We start from the raw sequence: 10,824 nt of genomic DNA, 5'->3' as shown, positions 1-10,824 counted from the left end.
TGACTTTTCATACTTTATACATTTTGCTGATTATACTTTTGCTCTTTTGAATGCAGAACATTAACTTCTAATGGAGTATTTTCAAAGAGGTATTAGTACTTTCATTTAAGGATCTAAATACTTCCACCATGTATTTCTTTGGTAGGGATCTTTGTCATGTTTGCGAACAACTCTTGATGAGAGAAAAGTGAAAAGAGATTTTTGTATCAGAACTATATTTTTCTTCTTTCCTCAAACATCAATCATCTCACAAACCCCCAGATATGTCAAAGACACTATAGCTCCACATTAACCAGCTTCAACAATATTAATTGAATGTATTGTAGCAAATCAGTGACAGGGAACATTTTACCGCTGAGCAGTATATTTACTTTGATGCTCAGAACATTTTGATTATTATGCTTCTATATAGGATTTTTTAAATGCAGAACTTTGACTCGTAATTGAATATTTAAGGATCTGAATGCTTCTTCCACCACCACATGGGGATTAATTCTGCCACAGGAATGTATTCATCAGAGTGAGCAGAAACCTAACAGCTGGTTCTTTGAGAAATCGCTCTTTGCCTTGAAATTGGTGTCTTTTTTTTACGCATTTACAACTTTTTACAGTTCATTTGGATATATCCACTGACATGAAACCCAATATCATCAACAAAAAAAGTTAGATTCATCAAATTAAATAAATAACGATTGTCCTCTCACCCACTGAGAAACTGGGTAAGACTGAAAAACAGAGGCCTCTGCAGGTGTGTAACCTGTAGGACTGGCCCAGCAGGATGGCTGAGGGATTACATTGGAGGAAACTATAGGTGTACATGTTTATCAGGATGGTGACGATACTGACAACTAGTCTTTTGTGGATTGTGAGATATATTCGTTTGAAAAAATGATTCGACTTTCCAAGACATTTTAGTTTTACAGGCGGTAATTTAATGCCACAGTCCAGCAGTGTATCTCCTTACAGCCAGGCAGCTCATCTCTGCTGCTATATCTCTCCTTCAGGCTGCCATGCATCAATTATTTCTACCTGAACGTTTTAAAGGCGGCTCTGTTTACACTCATACAAGGCGAGGCAGTCGCACGCTGTATGATCGGGGTGTTACTGGGGTCGAACAAAACCTCTGACTCCCTCCAGGTTGCGTTTTCCCACTTGATCAGCATGTGTAAAGTGAATGCTTCAAATAGAAATTGCGTGATATTTTTTTTAAATGTCTTCATCTACTGTAAGGAGTGGTGGAAGTCTTTCAACATGTAACAAGGTCTTCACTATTACACTTTGCTCCATCAATAAACCAAGCTTATGTCTTGCTGTGACCCATCTTTTTTTATTTTGAGGACATATATGCAGACACTCAAAAATAATCCTGAAGGTGGGAAAGATGTTAGCTCTGAAGTATACATTTTCTTTCTGCTGCTTAGAAACAGTGTGTCCAACAACAGAGTAACAGAACAATGACTTCAGTTGCTTCAACAAGCAGAGTTATACGATGTTTTACTGCATTTCTTTCAGCCAACCCCCTTTTTTTGATTGTTGTTGAAATGATCATGTCAAAATGTCCACTCCTCTTGGATTTACAAACTTTTGGATGTGCTTTGAAATTGTTACAATTTCCTGCATGAGAGCTTCCCGTAAAACAGGTAGAACATGTCACAGACAGGAATGCGAGAAAGAGTTAGCTGTCCAGGCTTTAGCCTTTACTTTACCTCAGACTGTTGCTTGGTAATGCACATAAAGGACATGGGCATGCTTATAAACTCCTTGACTTTCCCTTCAGGCGAAAGGAAAAGACAACATCTTAAAAGCGTGTTGCAAACCAAAGTATTACCACATTAACGGAATTGTACATGTTCAGTGTATTTATAATTTCCTGAAATGCATAAGATAATTGTTTTTAGTAAAAACAACTTCAGTTCATCGTGCCCTAATGGCCCTTAATAATCCAGACACTCATATCACAGGGCTATGCCAGCAAAATCCAGGGTAAAGTAGCAGTCACTAGTGCCAGTATCGTAAATGCTGACAGTAAAACGAGCAGGCATCGCGCAGTTGTGCAAATCCTTCGCCTTCGCCTGCGCCGGGGTTGAACCACAGTCATCACAACGCTGAGCGCATCGTATTCGGCCATGGGTCGCCCTTGAGCGCTTATGATAAAGATCTGAGATGCGGTATGGGTGGGGCTGATCACCCTCTGTCGACACAATCGATCAGACACTCCCTTAAAGCAGCGAGCAATCCAGTTAACTTCTCCCGGTAAAGTGTCCCCGGAGTCGCCCCGCGCGCGCTGGACCTGTCTCGGAGGTGGAGGGAGAGGTACCTCGAGGGTCTGCCCTTCACCTGGATCCTTGTCCGTTGTTACGGCCACGGGCGCTTCCTGTTGTTTCTTGATGAATGTAAGATGTCGGCAGATGGGGCAAACAATCGTGTCTCTGATGTTTCCATTGCTGTTGATGCTGACCAGCGTTTTGACCAGACAGTCGTGGCAGAATACGTGTCCGCAGCTCAGGGTCCTCTCCGTGCCCGACAGACACTCATAGCACACTGGACACTCTCGCGTGTCCTCCTGGCTGTCTTCCTTATACAATGCCATTGAAGGAAAAACCAACCACTGCAGCAGGAGGTTAAAAGTCGATTCCTGCGTAAATGTAGCGTGAATTGCCTGAGCGCATGACTATCTCTTGCTGAGGGTGGAGGCGAGAGCTGCGCCTTGTAAAACAGGGCCAGCCACCTCTGGCTGCCAGTGACTCCACTGATTGGTTTCCCTGCGGCATTACTGTCAGTTCATGTGGCCAAGCTGGTTCATGTGTTATGTTCTACAGCACTATATGCTACACTGACATTCCTGAAATATTAGCAAAACTAGCACATCTGACCAATTGGTGATCACTTTTCAATTACAATAATGACTTAATGTAAGTTATTAAACATCAATTTGACTCCATTTAATTAATCAATATTTGTGTAATTAATATACCGACTTTAAGACAGTTGGTTGAACTTTTTGTTGTTGTTGTTGTTGTGCCTTTTCACATATAGGCTATAGGCCAACTCAAATGTAAGTCTAATGAAATTACTGTTACTTAGTTTGCCCAACTCAAAATATCAACAACTTCACTAAACTCACAAAGAAATGTTGTTTTTTTGACTTACCCCAATTTCAAATGCATCAGATAAATAATGTAGGCCTTTTATTCGCCTTTTTTCCCCCCAGTATTTTCCATAAGTTTCTCAAATGAGGGTAATGATCAATTATATTATATTGTATTCTATTGATAGCTCATATATAGTATGAAATATGCAAGTGTAACAGAAAAAAAAGAAACTACTAGACGATCAAAAATGTAAGTAATAATAATGATGACAGACAAAACATGCATTTGTGTAATACAACTGAGAAATGAAGGGCACATGTAGCTCTAATATTGTCCATAAACAATAGAAAAGTAAAATAATATCAAGGAAGCCTGGTTTGTCTTCTTCGTCCCTGTCCCTGTGTGGCGGTCTCTGGCAAGCACGCGCCACCTTGTGGTCACTGTCTTGCACTCAAAAAGGAGGTGCGGCTGATTCTAGTACATATATTTCTATACCAGATCTGACGTCAACGTGGTTTTACGTCAGCACGCGCGTCTGTCGGGCGTCACACGGCGGTTCCGGGAGACGCGTTGGCAATTTCCTAAACATCATTCGAGGCAGGAGAGAGGCGTGTGCTGTGTGTGTGTGTGTTGTTGGATGTGACACCGGCTGGAAGGCGACCCCCCCCCCCCCTCCCCCGCCCCCCTGAAACAGAAGATAGCTGGACGCCGATTTGACATGAGCAGGTACTGAGTTTAACTTTACAAATACACCGTCTTTAATGTGTGAGTCCAGCTGTCGTGTTCAGCTGCTGCTTTCTGTGTAATCAACGTTGCCGAGAGAACAGCTCGAGCTCGATTTAAAAAGGCGAATAATCGCTTTGATTGTTGCTTCATATGATATTCAATTTCACTTTGTTTTTGTCATGTGGAATCCCGTGTGCTCTTGGAACAGCATGAAGCACAGCACACTGTCGATCATCGTCTGTTTTGATGGTGCTGTTTATTAGCTAACAGACCGAAATGACAAGCTTCCGCCGGTCGGAGACATTTAACGGGGGACTGCTTTTATTTGCGTAAAATGTGTGTATTTCCTGGAAATGGTGTGTGATACGTGTCAATTGTCATTTTTGTAGTAAAGCCTCCTTCTGTTGATCACTTGATGATCAACAGTATGACTGTTTTGAACCTCTAACATTTTTTACATGTTCTTTAAAATGGATCACATGGGGGCCAGGTCAGAGGAGCTCTACCACCACACCCTGCAGAGCTGTAGGTCTGGTTATTATTCACATGAGAGCAAACCAGCAGGACTACAAAGAGGCATTTGACTCACCCCCTCTCACAGGCCCCGTTATAAAACAAAAATGTGACTACATGAGTGTCAGCAACTCTTCTTTAGTAAGCACCACAGTCATCGGCAACAAAAGAAGATGTAGAGACACGAATGTGGGAAAGGAAACTTTCTCTCCGCTTCCTTCCGCTGTCTGTACAGTAGCTTCCAGATGTCACCACCTCCTGCTGCCTGACCTGGTGTTGTTAACAACAAACGCATGAATCCAGGGGGTCAAAGTGAGGAATGTTTGAAAAGGCAGATGAGGCTGAAGATCTCTTGTTCGGATTATGAATGTTCCTGAAGCCACAGCAATGGGAGCTGTGTTCAACACACACACACACCACGGGTCGTTCCAGATGTGTTGAATCATTTCCTGAAGCTCATTAGCTCACCAGAAAAGAGGAACAACCGTTTTAGTGAAGTGTTATTTCTGCAAACAGGATGGAAGAACTTTAGAACCGGTTCTACAACAGGCGGCTTATTCCACTCATTCATTTAATGAGGTTTAATAAAGGGGCCACACTTCTACTGAGTGTGTCTCGATGGCCACTCGAGTTTAGTTCAGTTTATCATAACTCGGCTTCTAAATAATCCGAGGATATTGGCCGGTGATTCGTGAGTAACTGAGGATGTAATGACCCAGATACCACAGGATGACGTGACCGCCCTGCCTTTGTTAGTCACTTTTGAGTACAGGGAGATCTGTTCTCTTCTTGAGGAGCGAGGGGAATGTTTTAATCTTGATCTGGTTTGTTCAGCGCTGAGATAAGAGGGCGTGATCCGACATGCCAAAGGAGACGTGTAGTGAAAGTGTTGTGCCGTGTTTTGAGTCACCTGCTCGTTTTATCTTTTCACTGCTCGACGCTTGTTCTTCTTTTAACCTCACCAGCGCTTTCGTGTGTACTTTCATGGTCAAATGAAACTGCTGTGAGAGTAACAAGTGTGTCTCTTTTAATCCTCAGGGTGCCCTGACATGGAAAAAGAGATGATTCCCAAATTTACGTCAAAGGATGAGGAAGTTGATTACTGGAAGTCCCAAGCCCTCAAATATAAGAAAAGGTAGGTCACGTGATTTACTTCTTATATCAAAAGTGCACGTCTCAATTTTCATATATATATACAACTCTGTTTAAAATGTTTTAATCGCTGACTTTTACATAAAAGGCAGCTGAGAATATGCTGAATATTCAGTCTTGTGGACTCGTCTCTGTTGAAAGTGACACAGAAATCCATGTTCAGCCATATAAGGCAAACGAGCACCAGACTGTTTTGAAAGCAGTGCCCACAAACATCTGTGGCTCGCTCAGTAGGAAGTTACTACATCGTTGCCTTCTTAAACGGACATCACAGTCTATGTTGGCGTCGGCAGCAGCGGTGCTCGTGAGTGTTGTGTAATCTTTGTTGAACCCGGTCCGTCTGTCTTTCCTATTGGTGGATGAGCCGTGCACAGATTCCTGCGTGGCGAAGGTTAAAAATCGACAAATATCTGACCGGGCTTTTTTATGCAGGTTTATTTCTGTCCGTTGGAGGTAAAGCTACTAGAACGCGCCTGAGCCTGGCTCATCTTACGAGACAAAAGCCGGTCAGCTTTCTAGAGCTCCTGCGTGCAGTGATTTGGCCAGTCAGCGGTACAGAACTGAATGGTGGACAGTGGACAGGGGCAGCTGGTAGTTGACAATGATTGTTTATGTGTGTGTCTGTCTGTGTGCCATCCAGCTGCTATGATGCCCAGGAGGAGCTGCAGGAGTTCCAGGAAGGGAGCCGGGAGCTGGAAGCTGAGCTGGAGGCGCAGCTTTGCCAGGCTGAACACCACCTTCGAGATCTCCAAACGGAAAACGAGAGGCTGAAGAACGAGGTGTCCAACCTCAAGGTGACTAGTGGGCCTGGTGACTTACCTTGTGGTTTATTTGTGTATTTGGCTCTAACGGCGGGTCAGGATGCAGATAAAGTAATGTGTGGCTACTTAAGAGGTTTCTGTTGGATCCTGAGGACTAAGTCAGGCGTCTTATTTGTATGTTAGGTGTTAATAAGGCATGTTGTTAGGTAATCCTCCAGCACTCCTTAATTAGATTGGAAGGAAATAGAAAACTGAAAGGCCAAGTCTCGCTCTTAATCCCTGCAGGCATGAACGCTGGTCAGATTTATTCAGTGAGCTCTCGTCCATCAAACGACTACTGCTACTGTACATTCAGGAACTCTCTGTAGCCACTGAACACGGAGCAGAAACATTTTTGTGATATCACGCTCACGTGGCCTAACGTGTGAGCATGATTGCAGCAGCTAAATGCTGAAAACAAACTGTGGATGAACCAGAGAGATGCTGAATCATGCTCTGGGACCACGATGCAGACATGCTGACTGGAGTGCAAACAAAGCGGCTCTTTGAAAGTAAAGATAAAGTGTGCGCACTCACTGTCTTGTGATTCTGTTGTTTTTTGTTTAGTATATCAATTATACAGTCAAGCTGCAAAATGAAAGTGATTTTTTTTTTTTTATATCCTGGAGCGATAGGTCTGTTTGATGTCCTTGTTTCTCGTCACACACGCACTCACTCCCAGGCTCTTTTCTCTGCTTCACTCTATCCATCGCTATCAGGAGAAGCTGGAGCATCAGCACGCCCAGAGTTATAAGCAGGTTTCTATGCTGGAGGACGACTTGGGCCAGACGCGCAGCATCAAGGAGCAGCTGCAGAAATACGTCCGAGAGCTTGAGCAGGCCAACGATGACCTGGAGAGAGCCAAAAGGTCAAGACTGCCCCCCCCCCCCCCCCCCCGGTGCATTTTGGTCAAGATATGAAATGTTTTCGGTGGCGCTGAGGAGATGAGAATTCTAGCTGTCGATTTCATAGCGATTTTAACAATTGTGCCCTTCAACCTCGACTCGTGTGCAGGGCAACAATAGTGTCTCTCGAGGACTTCGAGGGCCGCTTAAACCAGGCCATCGAGAGAAACGCCTTCCTGGAAAGTGAGCTGGACGAGAAGGAGTCTCTTTTAGAATCCGTGCAGCGGCTGAAAGATGAAGCACGAGGTAAAGACAAGAATCCATCCTGCCCCTTTCGGGATACGTCCTCTGTGAAAATGGTTTGGTGGAGAAGTATTGCATAAATTGAAATCTTTCTTCCGCAGACCTGAGACAGGAGCTGGCGGTACGTGAGCGGACTACGGACAGGATGTCGGCACCTAGCTCGCCCACTTTAGACATCGACGAGATGGATTCTGCAGTCCAGGCCTCTTTATCGCTCCCAGCAACACCCGTAGGAAAGAGCATAGAGCACTCCTTCATCAGCCCCAAAGGTCAGGATTAATTCAACTCACTCTTAACGCACACGTGGAATTATATGTATTCTAATACCAGCTTGTGTCCTTGTGCAGCATTGACCAATGGATGTGGCAACTCATCCCTCACGCCTTCTGCTAGAATCTCAGCTCTTAATATTGTTGGCGATCTCCTGAGGAAAGTTGGGGTAGGCGTCATTCCTTTTTTTAATTCAAGACATCGTTACATTAATGACCTGAATGGGTTGCAGAGCACAGCGGAACAGTGTGTCCTCCACCACAAGAGACGATGCGGCTAAACACAGATCCAACTTCCTGTTTTTGTGACCAGGCTTTGGAGTCCAAAATCGCCGCCTGCAGGAACTTTGCCAAAGACCAGGCAGCAAGAAAGAATTACTCCACAGACGACGACAAACTCATCAACAGCAATGCCACAAAGTTCTCGCATTCTCTACACACCACTTACTTTGACAAAACGTGAGTCTTTTTTTTGAGCAAGTTTTGTTCTGCTCCTATAGCAATGCAGTGTGTTGCACCTGGTTTTATGCATATTTGTTCTGCCCCGTCTGTGTTTGCTAATATTGAAAATGTCCACGTGGCGACTGCAGGACTGTAAATGGATTGGACCCCAGCTCCCTGACCGCCATTGCGACATCCAGAGCCCTGTCTCCACCAGGCATGCTGCCTCTGAGAATGTGAGGCGTCCCAAACCACGCAAACCTCGACTGAAACTCCTATTCACCCAACTCAATGTGGGAACCGAGAGGACACTTGAAAGACCATCACATTGTGTGCTAGGTGTGTGTGTGTGTGCCCCCCCCCCCTGTTTGGGATTGTGCATTTTTGAATGTGATGTGTGGAAAGAGAGGCTTGACTATGCACTTTGCAGCGCTGTGAGTAGGTGCACAGCCATGTGTGCATATGTTCCTACCACGTACTTGCATGTGCCTACAGCCGTACTGTACTGTGCTTGTATGAATGCCATTGCAAATGCGTTGCTCTATAGACGTCAACGCCGAAGTGGCACGGTTATATATTCTTGGTTCCATGGTTCAATGAAAGCTACTATCCCTGACAAAAGGGTCCTCAACAGACCACGGCTTCATCCTTACCTTCTGTTCCTCCTGTATTTTCACTAAAATTGCACAGTTTAACTATTTTCAATTTTAGAATGTATTCTATTTAAAAGATGGGATGTGTTCATGTTAATTAATTTATCTCACGGTATGCTTTAAAATGCAATATTTCCTGTTTGCTATTTTCTCGCATATGTAATGTGGGGTTTGGAGAGGTGTAGCTGCACCCCATGTTCATGACGGAAGTGAATGTTGATCGTTCAAAGCCATGTAGCCGTGACGCAGTCGTTCCTCTTGTTGCTGGCTACTTGCTGTATTTGGAAGTAGTCTCCGTGTTCGAGGTTGGAAATATCAGCTGGTCCTGTCCTCTGAGTTCAACCTTAAACAAACGGCTCCTCACAGTTTCTGCTGCAGTCGTGTGTTTTCCTCTGTGGACATCCATTCACATTTCGAGGGAACAGTTTTGCCATTTTTCTTTTGAATGTTTAATATATTGATATTTTTTTTTACTATTGTGACAGGCTCATTTACCTCATTCTGATACAATGGCAACTATCCACGATGGAGTTGTTGTATAGCTACATTTGGCTTTAGAAAACTCACAAAAGGATAGAAAACACAACTGACTGAAGGATTCTTTTTGAGACTGTATGTTAACTTTGGCTGGTTTATGAATTTATGGTCCATTTGTGTCATACAGCACATTTGCGGATTATTTGTTGTGTGAACCTAATGTTAATTTGACTTGATTCTTAGCTGGATATTGGCAATGCATTCACTTTTTACGTGTCATAATTTGGTCTGACTCCGTTTTGCCCACATATTTCTCAATTTCCTAGATCTTTGTGTCACCAAAGCAAAATTTGAATTCTTGAGTATTATTTTTGTTTAGTAATATGAGATGTCATTGTGGGCCTGTTACTGACGTGTGTTCCACAGTCGGTGTACATAGCTTGTGAGGACGGTAACTTTGCCTACCGTGTTTGTACATACTGACATTTGGCATTAAGGTTCTATTTATTTCAGATTCTGTATGGCATGTTCAGACAATGAATGGTTAAAGCCATTGTATTATATCAAATTGTTTAAGCAAATAAAGATTGAGATTACAAATATATATGTATATATATATATTGTGTCGTTCGTAATTAAAGTGATACAGAACAAACATTTTCCAAAGCTTTCACTCCCATGTTGTGGCTTTCATCAGTGGATGGAGTTTGCTCCATGAAAGGGTAAAAGGTACTGGGCCATTACACGGGCCACAGGAACTATGGAAGGATCTCCTGGTTTGTTTAAATCTTGTGTATTTTTTGTCATTTATTCATAAACCTTATTTTCTCAATTTTTCAGTGTTGCTTTCCTCTTATTCCTAGTGTTGTTTGGCAGACTGCAATCCCAACTTTTAGATGCACTACCACCTACCGTACTGAAGTATGTGGAACAGGATCTAGTTTACATTATGTACCACACTTTCCAGTGTCAGTTTTAACTATAAATATAACTGTACGTTCTATAAAAGTGCATTGTTGTGTGACGTTAAGACATTGTTTTTGTCACACACTTGGAGATAAATGGCCTCAATGAATGACATCTGCTCAGAAGAGGAACGTTGTACAAACCAACATGACAACATCTTCTCTGTGCTAAAGTTCTGAGGTACGATATCAGCTGCGTTATGTTTAATGTTGTTGAATATTTTAAATTGGCATCTTTGGCTTTGTTATTAACTTCTTGAAATTACAGGATGTGGATCTTCAGACATCGTTCAGGGTGATTACACTGACCGAGTGTTCTATCTCGAGTAAGGGTGTATGAAAAACAAAAGCCCTTCTGAGTATTTGCCCTCTGACCCCATGTGCGCATGTACCATGTGCTATTTTAACTATGTCCAAGGCAAATAATGAAACTTTAAGCTCAAAAATGATATAAGCTCACTGTACTTTTATATCAACATTAAAACAAAGTAATGAGTGAAGTAAAAGTAGAATTTCAAGCAATGAATTTCAGCAGCTAATCAGTGGCAGAGTCCCAGTCCAGCTCTCGGTAAAGAAACTCTGTTCCCC

General features: G+C 43.1%; 2 protein-coding genes across 3 annotated transcripts; one reads left to right on the top strand and one right to left on the bottom strand.

The window, feature by feature from the left end:
* Positions 1–1,949: 1,949 nt before the first annotated feature.
* On the bottom strand, positions 1,950–2,590 carry LOC306786583 (RING finger protein 222; the record flags this gene model as incomplete). Its single annotated transcript, XM_079281396.1, has 1 exon — positions 1,950–2,590. The coding sequence occupies one exon, from the start codon at positions 2,588–2,590 to the stop codon at positions 1,964–1,966; it is 627 nt and encodes a 208-aa protein (XP_079137522.1). The 3' UTR covers positions 1,950–1,963.
* Positions 2,591–3,767: 1,177 nt separating this feature from the next.
* ndel1b (nudE neurodevelopment protein 1-like 1b) lies at positions 3,768–10,105 on the top strand. Of its 2 annotated transcripts, XM_079281246.1 has the most exons (9): positions 3,768–3,818; positions 5,370–5,466; positions 6,124–6,277; positions 7,003–7,151; positions 7,298–7,434; positions 7,533–7,700; positions 7,779–7,870; positions 8,014–8,159; positions 8,291–10,105. In XM_079281246.1, the coding sequence occupies exons 2-9, from the start codon at positions 5,381–5,383 to the stop codon at positions 8,379–8,381; spliced, it is 1,023 nt and encodes a 340-aa protein (XP_079137372.1). In that variant the 5' UTR covers positions 3,768–3,818; positions 5,370–5,380; the 3' UTR covers positions 8,382–10,105. The 2 variants fall into 2 exon arrangements, with proteins under 2 accessions (XP_079137372.1, XP_079137373.1); XM_079281247.1 differs by lacking the exon at positions 3,768–3,818 and having other exon boundaries at positions 5,262–5,466.
* Positions 10,106–10,824: the final 719 nt, after the last annotated feature.

The sequence above is a fragment of the Melanostigma gelatinosum genome (assembly GCF_949748355.1).
Source record: "Melanostigma gelatinosum genome assembly, chromosome: 13".
NCBI lineage: Eukaryota > Metazoa > Chordata > Actinopteri > Perciformes > Zoarcidae > Melanostigma > Melanostigma gelatinosum.
Note: the sequence above shows the minus strand (reverse complement) of the source record. Positions and strands in the feature narration are given on the sequence as shown.

Excerpts from the sequence above, each read along its gene's own strand:
- ndel1b (XM_079281246.1), top strand. The coding sequence starts at position 5,381 with ATGGAAAAAGAGATGATTCCCAAATTTACGTCAAAGGATGAGGAAGTT. Across the intron at positions 7,701-7,778 it reads CTCCTTCATCAGCCCCAAAG|CATTGACCAATGGATGTGGC; the intron begins GTCAGGATTAAT and ends GTCCTTGTGCAG. Across the intron at positions 7,871-8,013 it reads ATCTCCTGAGGAAAGTTGGG|GCTTTGGAGTCCAAAATCGC; the intron begins GTAGGCGTCATT and ends TTTTGTGACCAG.